Below are 25,145 nucleotides of genomic sequence, written 5' to 3'. Positions count from 1 at the left end.
CTCTCAGATCCACCCACTCAGACCCCCACTCCCCGCTGCCGGCCAGATTCCCAAATTACCCGCCCCCCAACGGCCAGCCCCCAGGGTAGGAAGAACAGCCAGTCCCCCCCACCACCAAACAAAAAACAAAAACAAAAACAAAAACAGAGCAGGAACACCCAGGTGTCTGACCTCCCAGCTCCCCACAATACTGGAAAAGGGATCCCGGTATCTACCCCGCCAGAGCCAATCTCTATGCCCCGAAGCCAGGTCTTCCCCCCACCGGCTCCCCCATGGCTTTCCTTTTTAGGGTGGAACCAAATTTCCGTGGTTTCAAAAAACCTCTCCCGCCCCCCTTGGCTCTACTCCAGAGTCTCAGCTCAAACGGTTGAAAAAATAAACAGACTTTTGGAGCTGGGGCCTGGCCTGGCCGGCGGCTGTGAACAGCCCGTCTGCCACCCCACTGCTCCACCACACTTCAGCCACCTCACCCTGGCCCTCTGTTTGTCTTAGGCCCTACTCAAATCCCCAGTTGCTTTCCGGACAGCAAAATCTAATCCCAACCCCCTAAGGAAAGTCTTTGAAGCCGCCTTCCCCGGCCCTCCACCCCCAACCCAGGATGGAATCTTTCCCAGTTTAGCAACAAGACAGGTAGCCAGGCTAGGAACCAGCAGGGAGGGGGAAGGGAGGGCTTTCTATCTCCCTTAAGGACTCCAGAGAGGTACTGCTCCCCTGCCTGAAGATGGTGATCAGCATAGGCTGGCACCAGGGCAAGGCACTGAGGTTGGAGACAAGCCAGAGAGTAAACCAGCTCTGGGCTGGGACCTGGCCTGTCTGATAATGGGTACAGTGTGGGTGCCCCAAGGAGCTGGTGTCTGCAGGCACCACCTTCCTTTCAGCTCTGACTTATTCACCTGCAAGTCAGCTTCATCATTTCCTGGGGTCTGGGTGTGGTAAGGTCAGGGCGCTTGGGAATGGGACTGGGTACAAAGGCAGGGATAAAGGGTACTTGGAGAGGAGTGTCCAGGAGGTCGCGATGGGGGGAGGGGTGTGGATAATTATACACCGAAACTCATGAAATGCCAGGTGAAGGGACCCCAAGATGAGCAGATAAGAGAATGAGAGCACTGGGGGAGGAGGAGGAGGGCAGGAAACACAGCGCACAGTGCCAGGTGGGTCACCCTAAGGCTTTCAGGTTGGGAGAAAGAGGAGCTAGGAGGCTGGTGGGGCAGATGCCATGGGGGCCGGGTGTTCCAGGCAGAAGTGCTCAGAATGGAGGAAAGGAGCCCAGCTACACAAAGACCTCTGCTCCCTTCACCTAGAGGTGATGGCTTGGGGGAAGTAAGCCGTCCCTGAGCTGTCCCGACCCCAGCCACCCGCCCACCCAGAGGGCAGAACTGAATCACAGCTGGAAAGTCCATTTGCGAGGAGAGGAGGAGCTGACTTTTGTCTTGGAGGGGTGGTGGTGGTGGTGGTGGAAGGAAACCGGGAAATCACCCCCTCCGCCCCCTCCGCCGGATGGCGGGGACAAAGGGGGAACGACCAAGCCAGCGACTGGGGGGTTGGGGGGTCTCAAGGCGGCGAGCAAACGGTGGGGCCCGGGGGGGGGGAGGGGGTGCCGGAGCTCCCACCGCCCCCACCCCCGGGACGCACACCTCCCTCTTCCCGCTCCGTCCCTTACCGGAGCAACTTTCTTTCGCGCGGCCTAAAGCTCTCGGTCCCGCCGGCTGGGAAGCGACCCAGCCCAGGTTTGCTCCCTCCCGGGATCCCAGCACCGAATCGCGCGGCGGAGTGGAGGCGCGGGTCGCGTCTGCCGCTCCCCCCACCCCTCCCCACTCGCTCGCAGTCCCCACCCACCCCGTCCTGCCGCTCGCCGCTCCGCCGCTCCGCCCGATTTTGGCGCCCAGAAAGCAGGCGGGGAGACAGGGGATGCGCCGCGGGTGCCGGGGTTCGGGGAGCACCCGAGGACCGCGGCGGAGGGAGAGGGGTTTCTGAGCCCACCTTGCTCGCCAGCTCTTTGCTCCGGTCGATCCGCGCCCGCGTGAGGGATTCGATCCGAGACATAGTCGGACGGGGGGACCCGGGAGGACGCGGCGCGGACCCCCGGCGTCCGGCTATTGTGGGGGGAGGGTGGGGGGAGGGGTCCGGTCCGCACGCGTCGGTCTCGGGGACAGGAAGTCTGACTCCCCTCGCCCGGTACCCAGCGCCAGTTCCTCAAACCCGAGTCTCCTCCCCCGCCCAAGCTCAGGAAGGGGGGAGGCGGAGCGGAGGGAGGGCGGGGTGCCGGCGCTCGGGACGGGACGCCGGGGTTTGTGTGGGGGCAGCTCGGAGAGGTACTAGGGTCCTGGGACAGGTTTGAGAGGCCCCTCTGCTTGGTTCCCCTTCAGCGCCTGGGGGCGCCCTCTAGCCCCAGAGACCCGCCTCTCAGCTCTGCTTTTCCTAAAACCCAGCCCCGCAGCCCTGGCCGGACCCAGGTCAGCCCTTTCCCCTCTCCCCGCTCCTCCTTCCCTTCAGCCCTCCCCCTCCTTCCCTCCCTGCCCCACTGCGTTACTTCAGTCTTTAAAGACCCGCAGGCAGGAGGATTCCATCCCCCACCCCCCAGTAGCTCTTAGAGAACCCAGGACCGGTTCCTTCCTGGACTTCGGGGGCCCATCAGAGTAGGCCTGAGCAAACTGACCCCTTTTCCGATTCGGGGCAGGGGTGGCCAGAGGGAGAGGAAATCAAAGGTTCTAGAACTAAAGGCTGGGTCTTCTGTACACGGGAAGGGTAGGATTCACTCCCAGAGGCCGAAGAATAGAGAGGATCGAATTCTCCCACACGCCCCCACCCTTCTGGGGCCTTCCTGACCCCACTGTGCCCATCCTCCTCCTAGCTCCGCCTCTGCCAGCTACTTTGGGGGACTAGGTTGGGATTCTCCACTTTTACGGAAGGCTCTAAGAAGTTGAGAAACACCTCCCATGTGTCTAACTCCAGTTCTCTCAGTTGCAAGTTAAGCCGGAACGGAAAGACAGAAACCAGCCTGCCCTAGTCAAGGGCAGTTAGGGCCCAGCCAGCCTCTCCACAAGAAGTAGGGTAAGATGGGGCACTCATCTCTCTGGACCCTTTGCCCCAGCTTGAGCCAGCCTCCACTTTGGGTGAGTTTCCTGCTATTGGGAAAATTCCTCTTCCAGTCTAATTACGGTCACTCACAATGCAGTTCATTCCTGCCTCTCAGGGTCTCCCATTTCTCTGGAGAAACCAGAAGCACGGAGAGGCGTGGCACAGAGCATTCTGTTAGCAGGCTCCGTCTGGCCTGATTCTGGCCCCAAAGGGCATGGGAGAAGAAAGGAGGGAGAGGAGACCCAGCCCAGATCCAGCAGCTCCCTGACCTGGCTCCGCAGTGGGGCCAGGCTGCAGGTTTCAAGCCCAACTCAGCACTCTTGTAGGTGCCAATTTTAGCCTCTGCCACTATTTTTGGGCTCCACTGCCTCACCACTGGCTGAGCTGGTTGGGCTGCTCACCCCCAACACTACCCCCACACTGCCCTCCAGCTCCCCCTCCTGCCTAGCAACTCTTTCTTCACCTTTTTCTTCACCCATTCCCCTGTTTAGAATCCTTACATAGCAAAGACTAGAAAAAAAGGAGAGGCCAGAAACCACGCCCAGTTTAGGCTGGATGGAAATTAGAAAGCAGGAAGGACTTTCCGAGGGCCATAGCTGGTTCTTCCAGGCTTGCACCTGCCACGGATACCTAAGGGGAGGGCCTAGGAACTCCCCCAAAGCAAGAGTCCTGAGACTCCTGGCTCCAGAACTCCAGACTCACCTCCCCTGGGGTGGGCAGCCAAGACTCAGGAATGTACTAAATTTAAAAACAGACAGCCAGAGGCTGGAATCTTGGCCTCAAGGCTCCACCCACTGGAGGCCCAGAGACAAGATCTGGGCTGGGACCTCAGCTTCTCTCCCCAGCCTGAGGCAGGAGGGTGCTGCAAGCTATGGATAGAATCTTAAAGGGCCACACTCCAGCCTGGGTACCCAGGAAATGTAGAATTTGAATCCCAGGGTTTTCCAAGGGACCTCACGGTTCCTCAACTCAACTTAGAAGGTCTCTATGAAAGAAGACGACCTGACTCTCCAACCCTTTTCTGTCGCCCTCCCCAACCTTCAATCTACTTTCCATCCCACCTGCTGTTACCCTATTCCCCCCACTCGCCACCCATGCCTTCCCCTTAGGAGATGAATAACAAGGAAGGGGACTAGGGACAGGAAAAGAAAGGTGTTCTGCCTTTAAAAACACCTTTGTTTAGGCTGTGGCTCAAGCCTGTAATCCCAGCACTTTGGGAGGCTGAGGCGGGTGGATCATGAGGTCAAGAGATCGAGACCATCCTGGTCAACATGGTGAAACCCCGTCTCTACTAAAAATACAAAAAATTAGCTAGGCATGGTGGTGCGTGCCTGTAATCCCAGCTACTCAGGAGGCTGAGGCAGGAGAATTGCCTGAACCCAGGAGGCGGAGGTTGCAGTGAGCCGAGATGGCGCCATTGCACTCCAGCCTGGGTAACGAGAGCGAAACTCCGTCTCAAAAAAAAAACCAAAAAACAAAAAAACACCTGTGTTTAGTGAGCTTGGCCTGCAGCTTGACTCAGTTTACATTTTCTTTATCCTCTCAAACAATGAACACTTTTCCCTTCTCAGCACCACCTGCCCTCCCTTTCCAAGCCCCTTCTTCATTCCGGCCTCCGTTCTACTCCTATCCAGTGATATCTTCCAGATTTTCAGAAATAATTTCTTCAGATACACAAAAACAAACATTTCTACCAGGATCCAAAAGTAGTCACCACCTTCTTTAGCCCATTTAACTTGAGGAAATGTGTCCCCTCCCATTTCAGGGGTAGGGAGGAGGTCCCAGGGAAGAACCTCGTTGCCAAAGTCTTGGCCAGTTGGTGAAGAGATGGAGCTCCCGGGTATACCCGAGCCCAAACTCTATACTGTCCCAAGGCTGGTTTGTTTTTCTTCTTCCTTCTGTTGGTCTGGACCTTGTATATTCTGGGAAGAGGTGATTAAGGCCAAATCGCCTTAAGTGGCTATCTAGCCAGAAGCTGGAAGAAGAAGGGAAGGCTGAGAGGGAATGAACTGTTGCGTTAGGGCTAAGGAGAGAAGCAGAGGCAATCCAGAGCCAGAGCCCTGGGTTTCTGATACGGTGCCACTTCTCACGAGCTGTGAGATCTTGGGCAAAGCAACTAACCGTTAAGTATTTGTCTGTAAAATTGAGATTGAAACCCTTATCTTTGCCAGAATCGTTGTAAGAATTAAACGAGCTGACCCCTGGAAAGTGTTTCATCAAGCGTGCAATGCTACTCAAGGCGGAGGGACTAAGCCACTTCCTTCTCTCACTGCCTGACTGAGCCTGCCTCCAGCCCCACCCCCTGATGTTTACTGCTTATGGAGGAAGAGATTAAGTGAAGCAGGCCCACACGTTCATGAAGGTGGAAGGAAGATGCACCAGGAGATGACAGAGGGAAGCAGAGGAAGACGGGATCACAGACACGGGGAGGAAAGGCTGAACGAGGCAATGTCCTGACTCATTCTGACTCTTCCCTGTTCCTGATCTGGGCTCCAAAGTCTCTGCCCACATTCCCCTTCACTAGGTTACTCAACCCTCCACCAGACTGCTAGGTCAAGGGTGGACAAACACAGACGAACGGGATCTGATGGCCCCTGGGCAGTACCGACTTCCCCTACCATTCCCACAGCAAGAAATGGGGGTGATTCCATCAGCCAACTCCCCTACCCTGCGGTGAGACAGCTTGTAGGGAAGTGGGACTCATACCCCGAGGTCCCTGTTTTTGCTTTGTTCCCTCAAGATCTCCATTCCCCCATGGGAGAGAAACTCACTGTGCCCCCTGCCCTCCCCTCCCATCAGCTTTCAGATTCTCCCGCTGCCCCTCTTCTGAAACTCACCCAGTCTCACGCCTCCATCAGCCTCAATTCCCCACCCATGGCCTGTGGTGAGAAGGTGCTAACAACAGGACCTGCTTTCATCTTGACCTCTGCAGCCCACCCAGAGAAAAGGGAATCATGGCCAAAAAAAAGGCTGGAAGAGGGGAGAACCCTGGCACTGTGGGTGGGGCTGGGAGGAGCCCAGGCAACCTTACTGGTGAGGATCGCATGGCTCTTCAAGGTGAATATAATGATGCCTTTTCTGGGGTTTCTCTCAACACTCAGAATCCACCCCAGTGGGAAAGTACATGCATACTTGGGGAGGCCAGGGGAGGAAAAGGGGGATGGCTCACTCTGCCAGTAAATAAAGAAAGTGGAAATGAATTCAAGGAGCCGGCAGAGCTCCCGGTTTCACCAGAGCCTGAGGCTTGGTAATAAGGATAAGAGCAATGTGCCGTCACTTCCTGGGATCAGAACAGCACACGAACGGGTATGCATGTGCTTCCATAATCACACACTTTCTCAGCTTCTCTCTGCCTGTGGTCTAATTTCAACTCCTTCAGCTGCTGTATCCACCCATAAAATTATGAGTGTAAAAGCACTTTGCAAACGCTGATACTCTATGAAGAAGTAAAAAGTAGTGCTGTAATTATTATCATTGTTATGTCCAGTGGTTGAGGTTTCTGCTGCCCACCTGTCAGCTATGTGAGGCCTAAAGAGAGGGAGGGCTAGGCCCTTTGCCCCTTCCAGCTGTCCACAGCTGACTACTAAGCTGGAAGCATAGGGGAAAGCAGAGAAAAGGTGATTTGCTGGGACACAGAGACACAGGCTGGAAGAGATAGCATGTGTTCTCTTAAAATTTGAACCATTTGAAAAAAAAAAGAAAAAAAAATTTTGAACCATTTGGCTGGGCAGTAGCTCACACCTGAAATCTCTGCACCTTAGGAGGCCAAGGCAAGAGGATCGCTTGGGCCTAAAAGTTAGAAGCTGCAGTGAACTATGATCATGCCATTAAACTCCAGCCTGGGATACAGAGACCACCTCTCTTTAAAAAAATGAAAAATTTAGCCAGGCGCAGTGGCTCACGCCTGTAATCCCAGCACTTTGGGAGGCTGAGGCAGGTGGATCATGAGGTCAGAAGTTCAAGACCAGCCTGGCCAAGATGTTGAAACCCCATCTCTACTAAAAATATAAAAATTAGCCGGGTGTGGTGGCAGGCATCTGTAATTCCAGTTACTTGGAAGGCTGAGGTAAGAGAATCGCTTGAACCCAGGGACAGAGGTTGCAGTGAGCCGAGATCATGCCACCGCACTCCAGCCTGGGTGACAGAGTGAGACTCCCGTCTCAAAAAAAAAAAACAAAAAAGAAAAGAAAAACAAAAATTTGCCAGGCGAGGTAGCTTATGCCTGTAATCCCAGCACTTTGGGAGGCCAAGGTGGGTAGATCACCTGAGGTTGGGAGTCCAAGACCAGCCTGACCAACATGGAGAAAGCCCGTCTCTACTAAAGATACAAAAAAATAGCTGAATGTGGTGGCACATGCTTGTAATCCTAGCTGCTCGGCAGGCAGGAGAATCGCTTGAACCGGGGAGGCAGAAGTTGCAGTGAGCCGATATCACTCCATTTCACTCCAGCCTGGGCAACAGGAGCAAAACTCCATCGCAAAAAAAAAGAAAAATTGAACCACTGCTCTTGAGTTTCTAGTAGGGAGAGTGGTGCAATGTGGCGATGGTGTGATGGGAGAGAGGGAACTGGGGAGGGCAGTGGAGTCCCAAGCCTCCTGCTTCCCCAGCTGACTCCTACCTTGGCCTTTCCGGTCATGCCCAAGAGGAAGCTGAAGGTCCGTCGCAGGGAGGAGCCTGCCCAGGTACCTGAATGTCCTTCCAGCTGGCTGCAGCTGCAGAGAGAAAAAGACTTGAGGAGACTGGGGAATGCTGGAAATGAAGAAAAACATGTTTCCTGAGAGATGGTGGATGAAGGTGCCATGACCAGCAGAGCCAGAATGGGAAGGAAGAGAGAGGAAGGACTGGGAGAGAAAGATAAGCCTCAATCCTGACCTCCTAGGACTTCCTGGATGTGGGCATTTCAGTTGCCCAGGCCCCTCTATTTAGGAAGAAAACTCCAGGCTCCACCCAGATAAATACAGACTCCTCCTTCCTACCTAATCCAGGCTCAGGATGGGAGGCCCAGTCTCCTCTGTCATGCTGCTCCCCAACGGAAGTGGTATAGGGCGGGGGCTCTCCCGGGGGGCATTTTCTCCTCTCAGAACAAGAGCCTTGTGTACGACCCTCTCTGCTGTTTGGAGAAGGCCTCTGGGCCTAAAGCCAATAAGGACTGAATTTCCTGGGATTTCATCAGCCCCATCCCATGAGCTAATCTCAAACCCAGAGCCAGGAGGATGTGTCAGCTAGAGATTTTCAGGACCACAGAGCAGAGCCTGATATCTTAAAGGGACCGTAACTTGCTTACACATCCACATTGTCATAGAGGCCGGCCCACTCCAATCAGGCTTTAGCCATAGAAGCCAAATAAACAGGTGCTGATTTTGCATGCTTATTTACATAGTTATGCAAATCTCCCAGCCTCCACCTCCAGACCTGAACTCTGCCCTCAGGCCCCTCTCTGTTGGGCGCTCCACAGCCAGCCAGTTCTCCGTTGGCCTATTATCTGAGCCATCCTAAGCTGATCCATGGTCCTTGGCCACTGCCCCTCACAAAAGACCGTTCCACAGCCCATCTGCCCTTTCACCCTATACCACTGACAACAGCAAGCAACGCCCATGCTCTGTTATTCAACAGACACCCTGGATACTCCTTTTCTTTCCCTAATTTCTCCCCCTGTCTCATGGAGCTACCAGGAACCTGGTGAGCCCCCCCATACCAAAGAAGAGTGTGAATTCTATGCAGCTAAGGGAAGGACATTTGGAGGTCTTAGATCAGAAATGTTAAGGGGAGGAATGATTCAGGAAGCAGGGAGACCCTTGCAGCTACAAAACCATGGCCTAGACTCTATTGCTGTTCCCCCATAGAGGCTTTTGAAGGACTCCGAGTCCCCCACACTCACCGTTTCCTGAGGTCAGTGGCAGAGGACTGGGATAAATTCCCTGCCAACACAAAAGGAGACAAGAAGTGTCTAGCTAAAGCCAGACAAAGGCGCCCAGGGCTTCCTCCCCCACCCGCTTCACCTGGATCAGGTTCCCAAGCTGCAGGTGCATGTGACGCCATTCCTGAGGGCGGGCACTGGGCAGCAGGGAGAGAGGGCGGGGTCTAAGCAGGGCAGAGCTGAAGAATTTAGGAGCCAGGGGAACAGGGCACCAGGGTTATGTGGAGATGGTGGCTGGGAGCCTGATGTTTCACAGGTTTCACCCAGAGCTCCCAATACTCCATCTTGAGGACCTTACACTGCAGGTAACTGTCCTCCATCTCTGGTGATGGGGAGGCTGGAGAACCTCACTGTGTCCTATGTCTGCTTTCATTGGTAGGAGTTTCAGAATGCTGAAGTCCAGAATTCAGATTGCACATTTGAATAAAGCAATCCTGAGGCTGGACACAGTGGCTCATGCCTGTAATCCCAGCACTTTGGGAAGCCAAGGCAGGGAGATCACTTGAGCTCAGGAGTTTGAGACCAGCCTGACCAACAGGGTGAAACCCTTTCTCTACTAAAAATACAAAAATTTGCCAAGTGTGGTGGTACACTCCCATAGTCCCAGCTACTCAGGAGGCTGAGCCATGAGAATCACTTGAACCCGGAAGGCAGAGGTTGCAGGGAGGTCAGATTGCACCACTGCACTCCCAGCCGGGGTAACACAGTTAGACTTGTCCAAAAAAAAAAAAAAAAAAGAAAGAAGGCCATGCTCGGTGGCTCAAGCCTGTAATCCCAGCACTTTGGGAGGCCGAGGCGGTTGGATCACGAGGTCAAGAGATCGAGACCATCCTGGCCAACATGGTGAAACCCCGTCTCTACTAAAAATACAAAAAATTAGCTGGGCATGGTGATGCGTGCCTGTAATCCCAGCTACTCAGGAGGCTGAGGCAGGAGAATTGCCTGAACCCAGGAGGCAGAGGTTGTGGTGAGCCGAGATGGCGCCATTGCACTCCAGCCTGGGTAACGAGCGAAACTTTGTCTCCAAAAAAAAAAAAAAAAAGAAAGAAAGAAAAAGAAACAAGAATAAAACCATCTGGGAATTCCAAGGGTGTGTGGCTAGACATAATCCAGGACATCCGGACACTAAACAGCCAGCTATGAGGAGTGGCAATGAGATGGATAGGGGAGGGGGGCCACCCCTGCTTTGCTCCCTGCTTTTGCTCACCATCTGGATCCGACCAGTCCAAGAGGCAGTTGATGCCACTCATGGATACAGACTTGGAAAGCATTCCAGTAGCGGAGTGGTCCAAAGGGCCAGCAGATGGATGATAGGAATCCTGACCCTGGAATCATGTCAAGAGTCCTCACACAAAGGGCAGGCTTCATCTGTCCTCCCCTCATGCTCTTCACTTCCCCACAGCTTGGCCCCTCTTCAAATCCAGGCCTCCCACCCACTTCCAATACCCATACTGGGACATTGCACTTTCAGTGGTTGGGAAGTTATCCTGTTATCCCTGCTGTTTAGCAGTCACTCCGTCGCAGTTCAAGCCCAGGCTTTCTTAGTATATGAAAGTATCTTAGAAGAGAGATTTATCCTGAATGGTTGCCAGAGGTGATAAACTCAACCTACGGAGGCTAGGCAGGTAAGGAAAAAAACAGGCAGTGGCTCAGGCCTGTAATCCCAGCACTTTGGAAGTCCAAGACAGGTGGATCACTTGAGGTCATGAGTTCGACACCAGCCTGGCCAACATGGTGAAACTCTGTCTCTACTAAAAAATATACAAAAATTAGCCGGGCGTGGTGGTGTGTGCCTGTAACCTCAGCTACCCAAGAGGCTGAGACAAGAATCACTTGAACCTGGGCTGTGGAGGTTGCAGTGAGCTGATATCACGCCACTGCACTGGTGCAACAGAATAACTAAAACGAAGGCTGGCCGGGCGCAGTGGCTCAAGCCTGTAATCCTAGCACTTTGGGAGGCCGAGGCGAGTGGATCACGAGGTCGAGAGATCGAGACCATCCTGGTCAACATGGTGAAACCCCGTCTCTACTAAAAATACAAAAAATTAGCTGGGCATGGTGGTGCGTGCCTGTAATCCCAGCTACTCAGGAGGCTGAGGCAGGAGAATTGCCTGAACCCAGGAGGCGGAGGTTGCGGTGAGCCGAGATCGCGCCATTGCACTCCAGCCTGGGTAACAGAGCGAAACTCTGTCTCAAAAAAAAAAAAAAAAAAAAAACGAAGGCTGGGCACGGTGGCTCATGCCTGTAATCCCAGCACTTTGGAAGGCCGAGATGAGTGGATTATTTGAGGTCAGGAGTTTGAGGCCAGCCTGGCCAACATGGTAAAACTCCGCCTCTACTAAAAATAGAAAAATCAGCTAGGCATGGTGGCTGGCATCTGTAGTCACTGCTACTGAGAGGCCGAGGGGCAGAATTGCTTGAACCTGTGAGTCGGAGGTTGCGGTGAGCTGAGATCGTGCCACTGCACTCCAGCATGGGTGACAGAGTGAGACTCTATCTCAAAAAAAAAAAAAGAAAGAAAGAAAAAACTGAGGCAGTCTGGGTTTAAGACAATAGGGAGTAGTAATATTCATAGGCTGTGCCCATCCTTTAGAGAGTAACTTTTTTCTCAAGCTGACATGGAGCATCACAAAAACTGGCCACAAAATAGGCCCTAAGGCAAATCTCAACACATTTCAAATAATCTGCATTATAGAAATTATAGTAAATAAGCCAGAAGTCCCTCCTCAGTAGACTAGATAAAAAGTCAATAGTCTACTTATGCATTGAAATACTATTAAACAATAAAAATGAATAAATCACAGCTCAGTTAACAATACAGATGAATCCCACGGACGTGTTGAATGAAAGAACCAAGACACGCCAGGCACGGTGGCTCACGCCTGTAATCGCAGCACTTTGGGAGGCCGAGGAGGATGGATCACGAGGTCAGGAGATCAAGACCATTCTGGCCAACATGGTGAAACCCTGTCTCTACTAAAAATACAAAAATTAGCTGGGCATGGTGGCACGTGCCTGTAGTCTCAGCTACTCGGGAGGCTGAGGCAGGAGAATTGCTTCAACCCGGGAGGCGGAGGTTGTAGTGAGCCGAGATTGCGCCACTGCACTCCAGCCTGGCTCCTCACAATGGAGCAAGACTCTGTCTCAAAAAAAAAAAAAAAAAAAAAAAAGAAAAGAAAAGAAAAGAAAATGGATCTCAAAAATCAAGAATGTGGTCATCTCTGCCAGAGAGAGGGCTATCAAGAACCCAGGGAGCTTCTCAGCTATGATGATCTCTGTTTTTTTTGAGACGGAGTTTTGCTCTTGCTGCCCAGGGTGGAGTGCAATGACATGATCTCAGCTCACTGAAACCTCCACCTCCCAGGTTCATAAATTTCCCGGGTTTTATAAATCTTAAAACACCATTCTAAATAAATGTATTGTCAAAGAAGAAATCATAATGGAAATTTAAAGATATTCTGTAACTGAACAATAATGAAAATGCAGAATAAAACCTGTGGTAGAAGGCTGAAGTGGTATTTCACGGGCAAGGTGTAGCCTCAAAATGCTTATATTGAAAAATTTTTAATTCTAGAGAATTGAGCTATGCTAATTTAAAAAGTCAAAAAAAGAACAGGACAAATTCATAGAAAACAGAAGGAAGCGGCCAGGCGTGGTGGCTCACGCCTGTAATCCCAGCATTCTGGGGGGCTGAAGCAGGTGTTCCAGACCAGCCTGACTACTAACATGGTGAAACCTGTCTCTACTAAAAATACAAAAAATTAGCTGGGTGTGGTAGTGGTTGCCTATAATTCCAGCTATTCCAGAGGCTGAGGCAGGAGAATCTCTTGAACCCAGGAGGCGGAGGTTGCAATGAGCTGAGATCATACCATTGCACTCCAGCCTGGGCAACAAGAGCAAAACTCCGTCTCAAACAAACAAACAAAAAGGCAGAAGCATATAATAAAGATAAATGCAGAAATGAAATAAGGCTTTGCGCAGTGGCTCATGCCTGTAATCACTGGGAGGCTGAGGTGGGTGGATCACGTGAGGTCAGGAGTTTGAGATCAGACTGATCAACATGGAGAAATCCCATCTCTACTAACAAATACAAAAATTTTGGCCGGGCGCAGTGGCTCACGCCTGTAATCCCAGCACTTTGGGAAGCTAATGCGGGCGGATCACGAGGTCAAGAGACAAGACCATCCTGGCCAACATGGTGAAACCCCATCTCTACTAAAAATACAAAAATGAGCTGCGTGTGGTGGCACAGGCCTATAATCCCAGCTACTTGGGAGGCTGAGGCAGAAGAATTGCTTGAACCCAGGAGGTGGAGGTTGCAGTGAGCTGAGATCATGCCAGTGCATTCCAGCCTGGTGACACAGCAAGACTCTGTCTCAAAAAAATGTATATATAGGCCGGGCGCGGTGGCTCAAGCCTATAATCCCAGCACTTTGGGAGGCTGAGGCGGGTGGATCACGAGGTCGAGAGATCGAGACCATCCTGGTCAACATGGTGAAACCCTGTCTCTACTAAAAATACAAAAAAATTAGCTGGGCATGGTGGCTCGTGCCTGTAATCCCAGCTACTCAGGAGGCTGAGGCAGGAGAATTGCCTGAACCCAGGAGGCGGAGGCTGCGGTGAGCCGAGATCGAGCCATTGCACTCCAGCCTGTGTAACAAGAGTGAAACTCCGTCTCAAAAAAAAAAAAAAAAAAAAAAATGTATATATAAACAAAAATAAATTAGAGAGGATCAATAAAGCCAAGAGTTGTTTTCTAGGATCAAGCAAATGAAATAGGCAAACCTCTGTTAGGAATGATAAAGAAAACAAGGAAAAGCATAAATAGAATGAAAAAGTAGACCTAACTATAGAAAGAGCAGTGGCCGGGCGCGGTGGCTCAAGCCTGTAATCCCAGCACTTTGGGAGGCCGAGGCGGGTGGATCATGAGGTCGAGAGATCCAGACCATCCTGGTCAACATAGTGAAACCCCGTCTCTACTAAAAATACAAAAAACTAGCTGGGCATGGTGGCGTGTGCCTGTAATCCCAGCTACTTAGGAGGCTGAGGCAGGAGAATTGCCTGAGCCCAGGAGGCAAAGGTTGCGGTGAGCCGAGATCGCACCATTGCACTCCAGCCTGGGTAACGAGAGTGAAACTCCGTCTCAAAAAAAAAAAAAAGAAAGAGCAGTGATTATAAAGACGAGAATATTACCTGCGGTGGGGCACGGTGGCTTATGACTGTAATCCCAGCACTTTGGAAGGCCAGGGCAGGCAGATCTCTTGAGGTCAAGAGTTTGAGACCAGCCTGGCCAACTGGTGAAACCCCGTCGCTTCTAAAAATAATTAGCCAGGTGTGGTAGCACACACCTGTAATATCAGCTACTCAGGAGGCTGAGGTGCAAGAATCACTTGAACCTGGGAGATGGAGGTTGCAGTGAGCAGAAATTGTGCTACTGCACTTCAGCCTGGGGGTCAGAGTGAGACTCCATCTCAAAAAAAAAAAAAGAATACTACCTACAACTTCATGCCAATAATTTTAAATGCAAATGAAGTAGACAAATTCCTTCCTATCCCCCAAAATAAAACTTACCAAAACTGAATCAAGAAGAAATAGAAACTCTGAATGGTCCTATTAAAGAAATGGAATCAGTAGTTAATCTTCCTAAAAACAAAACAAAAACACCAGGCTAAAACAGTTTTAAAGGACAGATCTTTCAAGGAACATATCACTGAAATCTTATACAAACTCCTCCAAAGAATAGACAACTAAAACAAAAACTTTTCAACTCTTTCTATAAGGTAAGTACAACCTTGATTCCAAAACTACACATAGACAGTATGGCAAAGAGAAATTATGGGACAATCTCTTTTATTCATACAAGTACAAAAATCCCAAATAAAATATTAAGAAAGTGTAGCTGATTTTATTTTTTATTATTACTTTCTTTGAGATACAGTCTTGCTCTGCTGCCCAGACTGGAGTGCAGTGACATGATCTCTGCTCACTGCAACCTCTGTCTCCTAGGTTCAAATGATTCTCATGCTTCAGCCTCCTGAGAAGCTGGGATTATAGGTGTGTGCCACCTTACCCGGCTAATTTTTGTAATTTTAGTAGAGACAGAGTTTCGCCAGGTTGGCCAGGATGGTCTTGAAATTCTGGCCTCAGGTGATCCTCCTGCCTCAGCCTCCCAAAGTGCTGGGATTACAGGCGTGAGCTACCATACCTGGCCAGTGTAGCAGATTTTAAATGGCCGTAAATTATTTGCAGTTTCTCCCATTAGGAAGGAGCCTGTCTCTTCACTCTGAGTCTGGGCTGGTCTATGACTTACTATGACGACTAGAATGTCACAGAAGTGCCATCATGTGATTTTTGAGCCTAACCCTCAAGAAACCTTAAAGCTTCCACTCTCGCCCACTTGGAATGCTATTTTCATCTGAACAAGCCTAAGCTGGCATTCTGGAGAGCCGTGTGGATGAGAAGCAAGGTACTGCAACTGGCAGGCTGCCAGCTGAAAGCATAAGGAAGGCCATCCTTGATCATCAGCGCTATTCAGGCCACCAGACAATGGCAGCCGGCTAAATGAGTCCAGGTGAGACCAGCCCAAATTGTCCACCCAGAGAGTTGTGAGGAAAAAAAAAAAAAGTTGTCGTTTTAAGCTGCTAAGTTTAGAGTTGGTTTGTTATACAGCAATAAATAATTGATACAAGTAAAATCCAGCAGTATGTAAAAAGATAAAATCTGTCATGACAAAGTTGGATTTATCCTAAGACTACAAAGGTGGTTTAATATGAGAAAAATCCTTAAATGTCATTTACCTCAATAATATATTAAAGGAGAAGGGGTGTGGTGCCTTATGTCTGTAATCGCAGCACTTTGGGAGGCTGAGGTGAGGGATCACTTGAGCTCAAGAGTTTGAGACCATCCTGGGTAACATGGTGAAACCCCATTTCTACCAAAGATACAAAAAATTAGCTGGGTGTGGTGGCATGCATCTCTGCTTCCAGCTACTCAGGAGGCTGAGGTGGGAAGATGGTTTGAGCCGGGGAGGCCGAAGTTGCAGTGAGCCATGATTGCACCACTGCACTCCAGAATGGGTGACAGCGAGACCCCATCACAAAATGATAATTTAGGCCTGGCACAGTGGCTCACGCCTGTAATCCCAGCACTTTGGGAGGCCGAGGTGGGTGGATCACTTGAGGTCAGGAGTTTGAGACAAGCTTGGCCAACATGGCGCTGCAGCCTGGGAGACAGAGCAAGACTGTCTCAAGAAACAGACAAAAACAATAATAAGTAATAATAATATATTTAAAGAGAAAAAATATACAATCATTTTAGTAAATGCAGAAAAGCATAGGATAAAATCCAACACCCACTAATTCTAAAGCCAAAGGCTTGGCAATTAGAAACAGAAGGAATCGACTGGGTACGGTGGCTCACGCCTGTAATCCCAACACTTTGGGAGGCTGAGGCAGGCGGATCATGAGGTCAGGAGATTGAGACCATCCTGGCTAACATGGTGAAACCCCATCTCTACTAAAAAATAAAAAAAAATTAGCTGGGCCGTGGTGGCGTGCACCTGTAGTCCCAGCTACTCAGGAGGCTGAGGCAGGAGAATTGCTTGAACCCAGGAGGCAGAGGTTGCAGTGAGCCAAGATCGAGCCACTGCACTCCAGCCTGGTGACAGAGCGAGACTCTGTCTCAAAAGAAAATAAATAAATAAACAGAAAGAATCCTGCTTAACCTAATCAAGAATATTTTTTAAAGCCTGCAGCAGAAAATCAACCTCAATAGTGAAACACAAGATATACTCCCTCTAAAATCAGAAACAGTACTTCTTATGGCATAGTTTTTAAGAAAAATTATAATAAAATCCACAAATAGGACAAGGATGTCCGTTATGGCCATTTCTGTTCCGCACAGCACTGGAGTCCTATTTTGATGGATTAATGCTGGAAGAGAGGAGAAACACTAGATAACAAATAAATAAAAATAGAACCCTAGCCAGCAAAGGAGTGCAAGAAGAAGAAATGAAGGGAGTGGATACTGGAAAAGAGAAAACAATGGCTGGGTGCAGTGGCTCACGCCTATAATCCCAGCACTTTGGGAGGCCGAGGCGGGTAGATCATGAGGTCAAGAGATCGAGACCATCCTGGTCAACTTGGTGAAACCCTATCTCCACTAAAAATACAAAAATTAGCTGGGCATGGCAGTGTGCACCTGTAGTCCCAGCTACTCGGGAGGCTGAGGCAGGATAATTGCTTGAACCCAGGAGGCGGAGGTTGCAGTGAGCCGAGATCATGCCATTGCACTCCAGTCTGGGTAACAACAGTGAAACTCTGTCTCAAAAAAAAAAAGAAAAGAAAAAACGCTGCTCATTTAAAGATGACACAGGCTGGGTAAGGTGGATCACACTTGTAATTCCAGCACTTTGGGAGGTTAAGGTGAGAGGCTCACTTGAGCACAGGAAATTTGAGACCAGTCTGAGCAACATAGTGAGACCCCCATGTCTTCAAAAAAATCAAAAAAATCATGGCTGAGTAGAAAAAAAGTAGCTGGGGCCGGGCGCGGTGGCTCAAGCTTGTAATCCCAGCACTTTGGGAGGCCGAGGCGGGTGGATCACGAGGTCGAGAGATCGAGACCATCCCGGTCAACATGGTGAAACCCCGTCTCTACTAAAAATACAAAAAATTAGCTGGGCATGGTGGCGCGTGCCTGTAATCCCAGCTACTCAGGAGGCTGAGGCAGGAGAATTGCCTGAACCCGGGAGGCGGAGGTTGCGGTGAGCCGAGATCGCGCCATTGCACTCCAGCCTGGGTAACAAGAGCGAAACTCCGTCTCAAAAAAAAAAAAAAAAGTAGCTGGGCATGGTGGCACACACCTGTAGTCTCAGCTTCGAGGGTGGCTAAAGCAGGAGGATCACTTGAGCCTGGGAGGTGGAGGTTGCAGTAAGCCATGATTGTGCCACTGCACTCCAGTCTGGGTGACAGAGCAAGACTCTGTCTCAGAAAAAAAAAAAAAGGAAAGATGACATAGTTGTATACTTAGAAAAGCCCAAAGAAAAAAGACACAGATAAATTGTTTTAATGTAAAACAAGACTTTACCAAGATAAATGACTATAATATTGTATGAGGAATATTTTTTTGAGACAGTCTCTCTCTGTTGCCCAGGCTGGAGAATAGTGTCTCAATCTTGGCTCGCTGCAACCTCTGCTTCCTGGATTCAAGCAATTCTCCTGCCCAAGCACTTGGGATTACACATGCACACCACCACGCTTGGCTAATTTTGTATTTTTGTAGAGATGGAGTTTCACCCTGTTTGTTGGCCAGGGTGGTCTCGAACTGCTGACCTCAGGTGATCCACCCACCTCGGCCTCCCAAAGAGCTGGGATTATAGGCATGAGCCACTGTGTCTGGCCATATATGAGGAATAATTCAATTCCATGTCTATAAACCAAAAATAGTTATAAAATGTAATTTAAAAATAAGAAAGTAGGCCGCGTGCGGTGGCTCACGCCTGTAATCCCAGCATTTTGGGAGGCTGAGGTGGGCAGATCACCTGAGGTTGGGAGTTTAAGATCAGCCTAGCAAATGCGGTGAGCTGAGATCACAACACTGCACTCCAGCCTGAGTGACAGAGTAAGACTTCGTCTCAAAAAAAAAAAAAATAATAATAATAATTAGCTGGGCATAGTAGTGTGTGCCTGTAGTCCCAGCTAGTCAGGAGGCTGAGGCAGGAGAATCGCTTGAACCCGGGAGATGGAGGTTGCAGTGAGCTGAGATCGTGCCACTGCACTCCAACCTGAGTGACAGAGCAAGACTCCATCTTGGAAAAGAAAAAAAAAATTTCTCTACCCTTACCTAGTAAAAAAGTGTCTTTTCATTAAATATTAACTTTCTTCACACAGGCTTTGTCAATCTTTATTAGATTTATTTCTAGGTAACCTATAGTTTTGGTTACTATTAAAAATACTTTCTGCCGGGTGCAGTGGGTCATCCCTGTAATCCCAGCACTTTGGGAGTCTGAGGCGGGTGGATCGCGAGGTCAGGAGTTTGAGACCAGCCTGACCAACATGGTAAAACCCCGTATCTACTAAAAATATAAAAATTTGCAGGGTGATGGTGTGGTGGGCAGCTGTAATCCCAGCTACTTTGGAGGCTGAGACAGGAGAATGACTTGAACCTGGGAGGTGGAGGTTGCAGTGAGCCAAGATCACTACTGCGCTCCAGCCTGGGCAACAGAGTGAGACCTTGTCTCAAAATAAGTAAGTAAGTAAATAAATAAATAAGTTCAGCTCCAAACTGGGGACATGCAGGGTCCACAGAAAGAAGTGGTTAGAACTACTAGGGGAACAGTGCCCTTTTACTGAAAGAGGAACAGATAGATACACCCTCATCAACAGAGAGGCACAGACATGGAAAGGAAGAAACAGAGAGTCTTAGAGAAAGAGACAGAAGCAGGGTACCCGGAGTCAGGGACGGAGCACACAGACCCAGGGAGGCAGACAGAGGCGCATAGACGATAGAGTCCGATTTGGTCAGATGGAGTCAGAGAAATGCCTGGGCACAGAGAGAGACCCAGCAGCTGGCAGAACAGAGGAGACATAGAATAGAATGGTGGCTAGACAGGCGAGGGGCAGGAGAGGAGGAGCAAGGCAGGAGCATTCATGGGGATCTGTCTGTCCATACCAGGCAGGAGGGGTGGCCACCCTGGTGCTGCAGTCCCAGAAAGGTGTCCAGTTCTTCTTGGCTCTGCAGGAAGGGGGCCTCCTCGGGGCTTGGGCATCCCGACGCCTGCAGTCTCCTCCTGAAACACACATCGCCACCACCACCCTCTGTATCCAGTGGCCAGTGACGGGCACCAGGGAGGAACACCGCCTCGCCTCAGCCCAGCCCTGTTGCTTGCCCCCAGCCCAGCCCTTCCTGTTGGCATAGGCACAGCTCAGACCCAAACTGGCCCCACTTTGGGGCTCTGCTTTAAGAGCTGCAGAGTTGGCTGTGGGCAAGAGCGGCCCCTGCTGGTCAAAAGAGAGTACTGCTCTCCAGAAGAAAGCCAGGGTTCAGGGGAAGGCGAACAGCAAGAGCAAGCTGGATTCTCGCTCCTTGCCTGGTTGCTGATGCCAACCTTTGCCCCTGCTAAGCTAATGGTCCACTCAGGACACCAATCCCTCTCTAACCAAGGGGAAGAATTAATGCCTGACCGTGAAAGGTGGGTAACACCTGAAAGACCCTGAGATACAGGTGGCACCACATAAGGGGGGCCCAGGCATCTGGGCATCTCTGCTTTCAGCCAGCTACCCTTAGGGAAGTGCCATGAGCCCTGCAGGCATTACTTCTCATCCGAGTTCCCACCCAAGCCAGTTCAGGGACAAGGCTCAGGGTCCTCTCCCCTCACTCAAACCAGCCAGCCCTGCCCAGGAGCTAGGGAAGGTTGGTCCACTCACCAGAGCTAAAGGAACGTGTCCAAGGGGCCCATTGTCCAAGCAGAGGGACAGTGCCCTTCCATGGTCAGCAGGCCCCTACAATGCTCACTCACACTGAACTCTTCATGCTGACCCCCGGCCCTTCTCTTTCTGACTTCCTCTGATTTTGGGGAAGTGGTCAGGGATTTTCCAGGGGAGGGGGAAGAGATGATCTTTCTGCCCCAGTCTACCAAGTGTATGCAGAACTCTGAGCAAGAACAGCTGATCTCACATGGCAATGCTGGACCATGAGTTAATCCAGGACATCTCGTGTTGTCCTCAGCCTGCAACTGAAAGCCCAGCAAGCCTCTGGCACTGGGACAGGCCCAGTGTCCCAACCCTGGGACCGCTTCCCTCAAGAAATCTCTGAAAGTTCTTTGGGCCTCAGTTTCCTTATCTGTAAAATGAGGAGATTGTGCCGTATGTTCTCTGTGTTCCTTCCAGCCCTGACACCATCACGTGGGTGTATGAACCTGCCGTGGGAGGCAGAGGCAAGACGATCCTGATGCTCACCCAGACTCCACACCTCCCTCCTATTTCCACCCTCAGTCTGCCCTGAGAGAAGCAGCTAAGAGCCACTGGGAAGAGCCATATTTTGGAAGGACCATCCTCCGCAAAGGTCCACCAACGGGACTGGGTTCTGGCTCTCCAGGGAAAGGACTGGGGGCCTAGTTCTCCTCTCTCCTGTTATCCTTCAGATGGTTGTCTCTAGAGAATTTTCCAGTTCCTTCCCAATCACTTTCCCATTTTCTCCAAGGTCTAGGCCTGGAGGGAAGGAGGCACAGGCGGTTCCCTGCGGGCTTACCTATTCAGTGGGTCATCGAGCTCCCTGCCAGGTCCCCAACTATGTCTTTTGAAGAGGTCATAGTTTCGGCTGTGGGCCCGGAAAGCCCCCGACCTTCGGAGGGGTACAGCATGTGAGCCATTCCCCTCCTTTATTTCTCCCACCTCTTCTTCCTCCAGTTGCTCTCTGGATTCGACCGCAGAAAGACAGCGGCGAGTGTGGCCTTGGGGCACCTGGTCTCCACCTTCGAGGAACACCTCTGGGACGGCTCTGTTCATGGGAGACACAGGCGGGCCAGTCTGCATCAGGAAGAAAGAAAAGGGTGAGCAGGGTTCTAGAACTCTGGAGCCTTGGAACTAGAAGCGTGTCACAGTCAGCTGGGCTTGGGAGCATCTAGCCACCCCTCACTTTACTGAGACACAGAACTGGAGAGTGTGTGGCTCAGGGTCACTCTGTGAATCAGCTGCGGAGTCGAGGCTAGAACTTAGGTTTTCTGGCTCTCGGTCCAGTGTCTTCGTAAAGAGACCCTCACTGTCTCGTTCTTATTCCGTTTACTGAAGATCCATGTAGCAGAAAGCCAAGGAAAAAGAAATGGATATTGTTCCTGTCCTCAAGGAATCACGGTCCAGTGAGTGGGTAAGTGTGCGTGTGTGTGCACAAGCGAAAGCACAAATCACAAATGACTCCGTCACCGGCTCGCATGTGCCAAATGCCGCAAGAGAAGTTTCAACAAAAGCCTGTGGGCTGTTAAAGGAGTGAGTGCATGAGACCAGTTGGGAGAATCAAAAAAGGGAAACAGACCAGGTGCGGTGGCACACCCACAACTTTGGGAGGCTGAGGCAGGGGTATCGCTTGAGCTCAGGTGTTCCAGACCAGCCTGGGCAACATAGCGAGACCCTGTCTTCACAAAAAATAAAACGTTAGCCGGGCTTGGTGGCATGTGCTTATAGTCCCAGCTACTTGGGAGGCTGAGGTGGGAGGCTCACTTAAGCCCAGGCGTTCAAGGCTGCAGTGAGCTATGATCATTCCACTGCACTCCAGCCTGGGTGACAGAGCAAGATCTTGTTTGCTTTGGATTTTTTTTTTTTCTTTTTTTTGAGACGAAGGCTTGTTCTGTTGCCCAGGCTGGAGTGCAGTGGTGTGATATTGGCTCACTGCAACCTCCACCTGTCAGATCCAAGTGATTCTCCTGCCTCAGCCTCCTGAGTAGCTGGGATTACAGGCATGCACCATCATGCCCGGCTAATTTTTGTATTTTTAGTAGAGACTGGGTTTCGCCATGTTGGTCAAGTTGGTCTCGAAGTCCTGACCTCAGGATCCACCCTCCGCGGCCTCCCAATGTGCTGGGATTACAGGTGTGAGCCACCGCGCCCAGCCTTTTTTTCTCTTTTTGAGATGGAGTTTCACTCTTGTTGCCCAAGCTGGAGTGCAATGGCATGATTGTGGCTTACTGTAACCTCTGCCTCCCAGGTTAAAGCTGTTCTCCTGCCTCAGCCTCCTGAGTAGCTGGGATTACAGGTGCACGCTACCACGCCTGGCTAATTTTTTATATTTTTAGTAGAAATAGGTTTTCACCATGTTTGCCAGGCTGATCTTGAACTCCTGACCTCCAGTGATCCACCTGCTTTGGCCTCCCAAAGTGCTGAGATTACAGGTGTGAGGACCTGGCTTTGTTTTTGTTTTCAAAGAGGAGGGGGAACAGAAGGAAGCAGAGGGCCTTTGAGGTGTGCCTGGAGGGGTAAAGTGGTTAGGATTTGCCCAGGGAAGAGGGAGAGGATTTTAGGTAGATAAAGTAGCAGGGGGAAAAGATTCATGAGTGATAGTGTTGTGATTTCTTCTTTTTTTTTTTTTTTAGATGGAGTTTTGCTCTTATTGCTCAGGCTGGGGTGCAATGGCTCCCAAGTTCAAGCGATTCTCCTGCCCCAGCCTCCCAAGTACCTGGAACTACAGGCACCTGCCATCATGTCCAGCTAATTTTTATATTTTTAGTAGACATGAGGTTTCTCCCTTACCTATTGGCCAGGATGGTCTCAAACTCCTGACCTGTGATCCGCCTGCCTTGGCCTCCCAAAGTGCTGGGATTACAGGCATGAGCCATTGTTCCTGGCGTGATGTCTTCTTCCAAGAGTCTGGTTATATGGAGAGTGAAAGCCATTGTGACCTCTCCCCACATTGCAGACAGAAGGGCTCCAGGCATCAGCCGCAGAGCACACATTTCCTCCACAATCTCGCCAGTGGGCATTGCTCTCACTTCCCAGCACGCCTGGTTGGCATCAGGGATTTGCCTCAATGTGTCTCAGAGTTAAGAACACTCAGATGCTCTTGAAGTTGAAAATGATAAACCCCACTCCAGAAAGAAGTGCCAAGTTCCAGAGTACCAGGGGCAGGAAGGGCAGGAAGGGCAATAACATTTACTGCATACCTCTGTACACTTCACTCCTAGGCCATGTCTCTCTACACCTTCTGCTAGAATGAGTCTCCCAGGCTCCCTTTCTCCTAGGAACACTTCCAGCTACTAAGATGTCATGAGTGCCCAGAAGGATCAGGAAGCTGGGACCCAGAACCTTCCCTCTTTCCAGGCTCACTGTGGGGCTGTCAAACTTCCTCCAGGTTGTCTTAACCACCCCAGGAAAGTTCAGGTTATTGGAAAGTTGTCCCTTCAATCTACTTTCCTCCCTCACTGCAATCTGTCCACTGCCTTCACCCCAGCCAGAGCTGCTGGGAAGAAAGTGCCGTGCCTGGGGTGGCTGTGTGCCCGTTCACCACAGAGAAGGGAGGGAGGCAGGTACTCAGTCCTCTGCAGACGGCAGTGCTGCTACCCCACTGGGAGGGTCTAAGGAGAGAAAGGGAGAAGCCTGGGAGAGTGGCCAGGCCCTGTGCCCATCCGTGCTCATCGCGTCTGGGAGCAATGGACAGGGAACCCCTCAGCCAGCCACCAGGAGAGATCCTCCCCCTTCTTGCCTACAAACAGGCCCTGTGCCATCAGGTATGTTGGCTACACACAGGATGAGCAGATCTACAGGAAGCAGGTCAGGGCCGAGGGCCACGTCAGGGTCCCTTCCAATCAGTGGCCTCCAAAGCTGAGATTTGGAGGCAGAGGGAGGTTGACAAAAATATTATGAAAAGCTGGGGTGGAAAAAAGAGTAGGAACTGGAGATGTACTAGGAAAAGGGGAACGGGGGCTGGAAATAGGACAGAAACTGAGAGGCAGTGAGGGGGAGGCAGGGACACTGGCTGGATGAATTCAGGGACCTCCCAGAAGCAGAAAGTTGGTTTGAACTGTATACCCTGTACCCAGCCTCTACCTGATAGCCTTGTTTCAGCCTGTGTTTTTTTTTTTTTTTTTTTTTCCTTGAGAGAGGACCTCTCTCCTCTGTCACCCTCAAGCTTCAAGGTTTACTGCAGCCTCCACCTCTCAGGATCAAACAGTCCTCCCACATTAGCCTCCTGAGTAGGTAGGACCACAGGTGCATGCTACCACATCCAGCCACATTTGTGTTTTTAAGACAGAGTTTTGCTCTGTTGCCCAGGCTGGAGTGCAGTGGTGTGATCTTGGCTCACTGCAACTTCCACTTCCCTGGTTTTTTTTTTTTTTTTGAGATGGAGTTTCGCTGTTGTTACCCAGGCTGGAGTGCAATGGCGCGATCTCGGCTCACCGCAACCTCCACCTCCTGGGTTCAGGCAATTCTCCTGCCTCAGCCTCCTAAGTAGCTGGAATTACAGGCATGTGCCGCCATGCCCAGCTAATTTTTTGTATTTTTAGTAGAGACGGGGTTTCACCATGTTGACCGGGATGGTCTCGATCTCTTGACCTCGTGATCCACTCGCCTCGGCCTCCCAAAGTGCTGGGATTACAGGCGTGAGCCACCGCGCCCGGCCCACTTCCCTGGTTTAAGCAATTCCCCTGTAGCTGGGATTACAGGTG

At 50.9% G+C, this 25,145-nt stretch overlaps 1 protein-coding gene across 8 annotated transcripts in view; it reads right to left on the bottom strand.

Annotated features, from left to right (window-relative positions):
* ARHGEF2 (Rho/Rac guanine nucleotide exchange factor 2) overlaps positions 1 to 25,145 on the bottom strand; it is a 66,304-nt gene that overhangs the window by 32,631 nt on the left and 8,528 nt on the right. For 3 of the 8 annotated variants that reach the window (XM_074389568.1, XM_074389567.1, XM_074389569.1), the window contains 6 exons: positions 21,242 to 21,519; positions 19,664 to 19,781; positions 14,567 to 14,605; positions 10,203 to 10,320; positions 8,957 to 8,996; positions 7,697 to 7,790 (listed from right to left, as the gene is read on the bottom strand). In XM_074389568.1, coding sequence (XP_074245669.1) covers positions 7,697 to 7,790; positions 8,957 to 8,996; positions 10,203 to 10,320; positions 14,567 to 14,605; positions 19,664 to 19,781; positions 21,242 to 21,498 — 666 coding nt within the window. In that variant the 5' untranslated portion in view covers positions 21,499 to 21,519. Of the gene's footprint in view, positions 1 to 1,660; positions 1,783 to 1,980; positions 2,204 to 7,696; positions 7,791 to 7,950; positions 8,003 to 8,054; positions 8,345 to 8,956; positions 8,997 to 10,202; positions 10,321 to 14,566; positions 14,606 to 19,663; positions 19,782 to 21,241; positions 21,520 to 25,145 lie in introns of those variants that run through there. The other 5 variants (XM_074389570.1, XM_010348437.3, XM_010348434.3 and 2 more) reach the window with 5 other exon arrangements.

This window comes from Saimiri boliviensis, chromosome 19, assembly GCF_048565385.1.
Source record: "Saimiri boliviensis isolate mSaiBol1 chromosome 19, mSaiBol1.pri, whole genome shotgun sequence".
NCBI classification, from domain to species: Eukaryota; Metazoa; Chordata; class Mammalia; order Primates; family Cebidae; genus Saimiri; species Saimiri boliviensis.
Note: the sequence above shows the minus strand (reverse complement) of the source record. Positions and strands in the feature narration are given on the sequence as shown.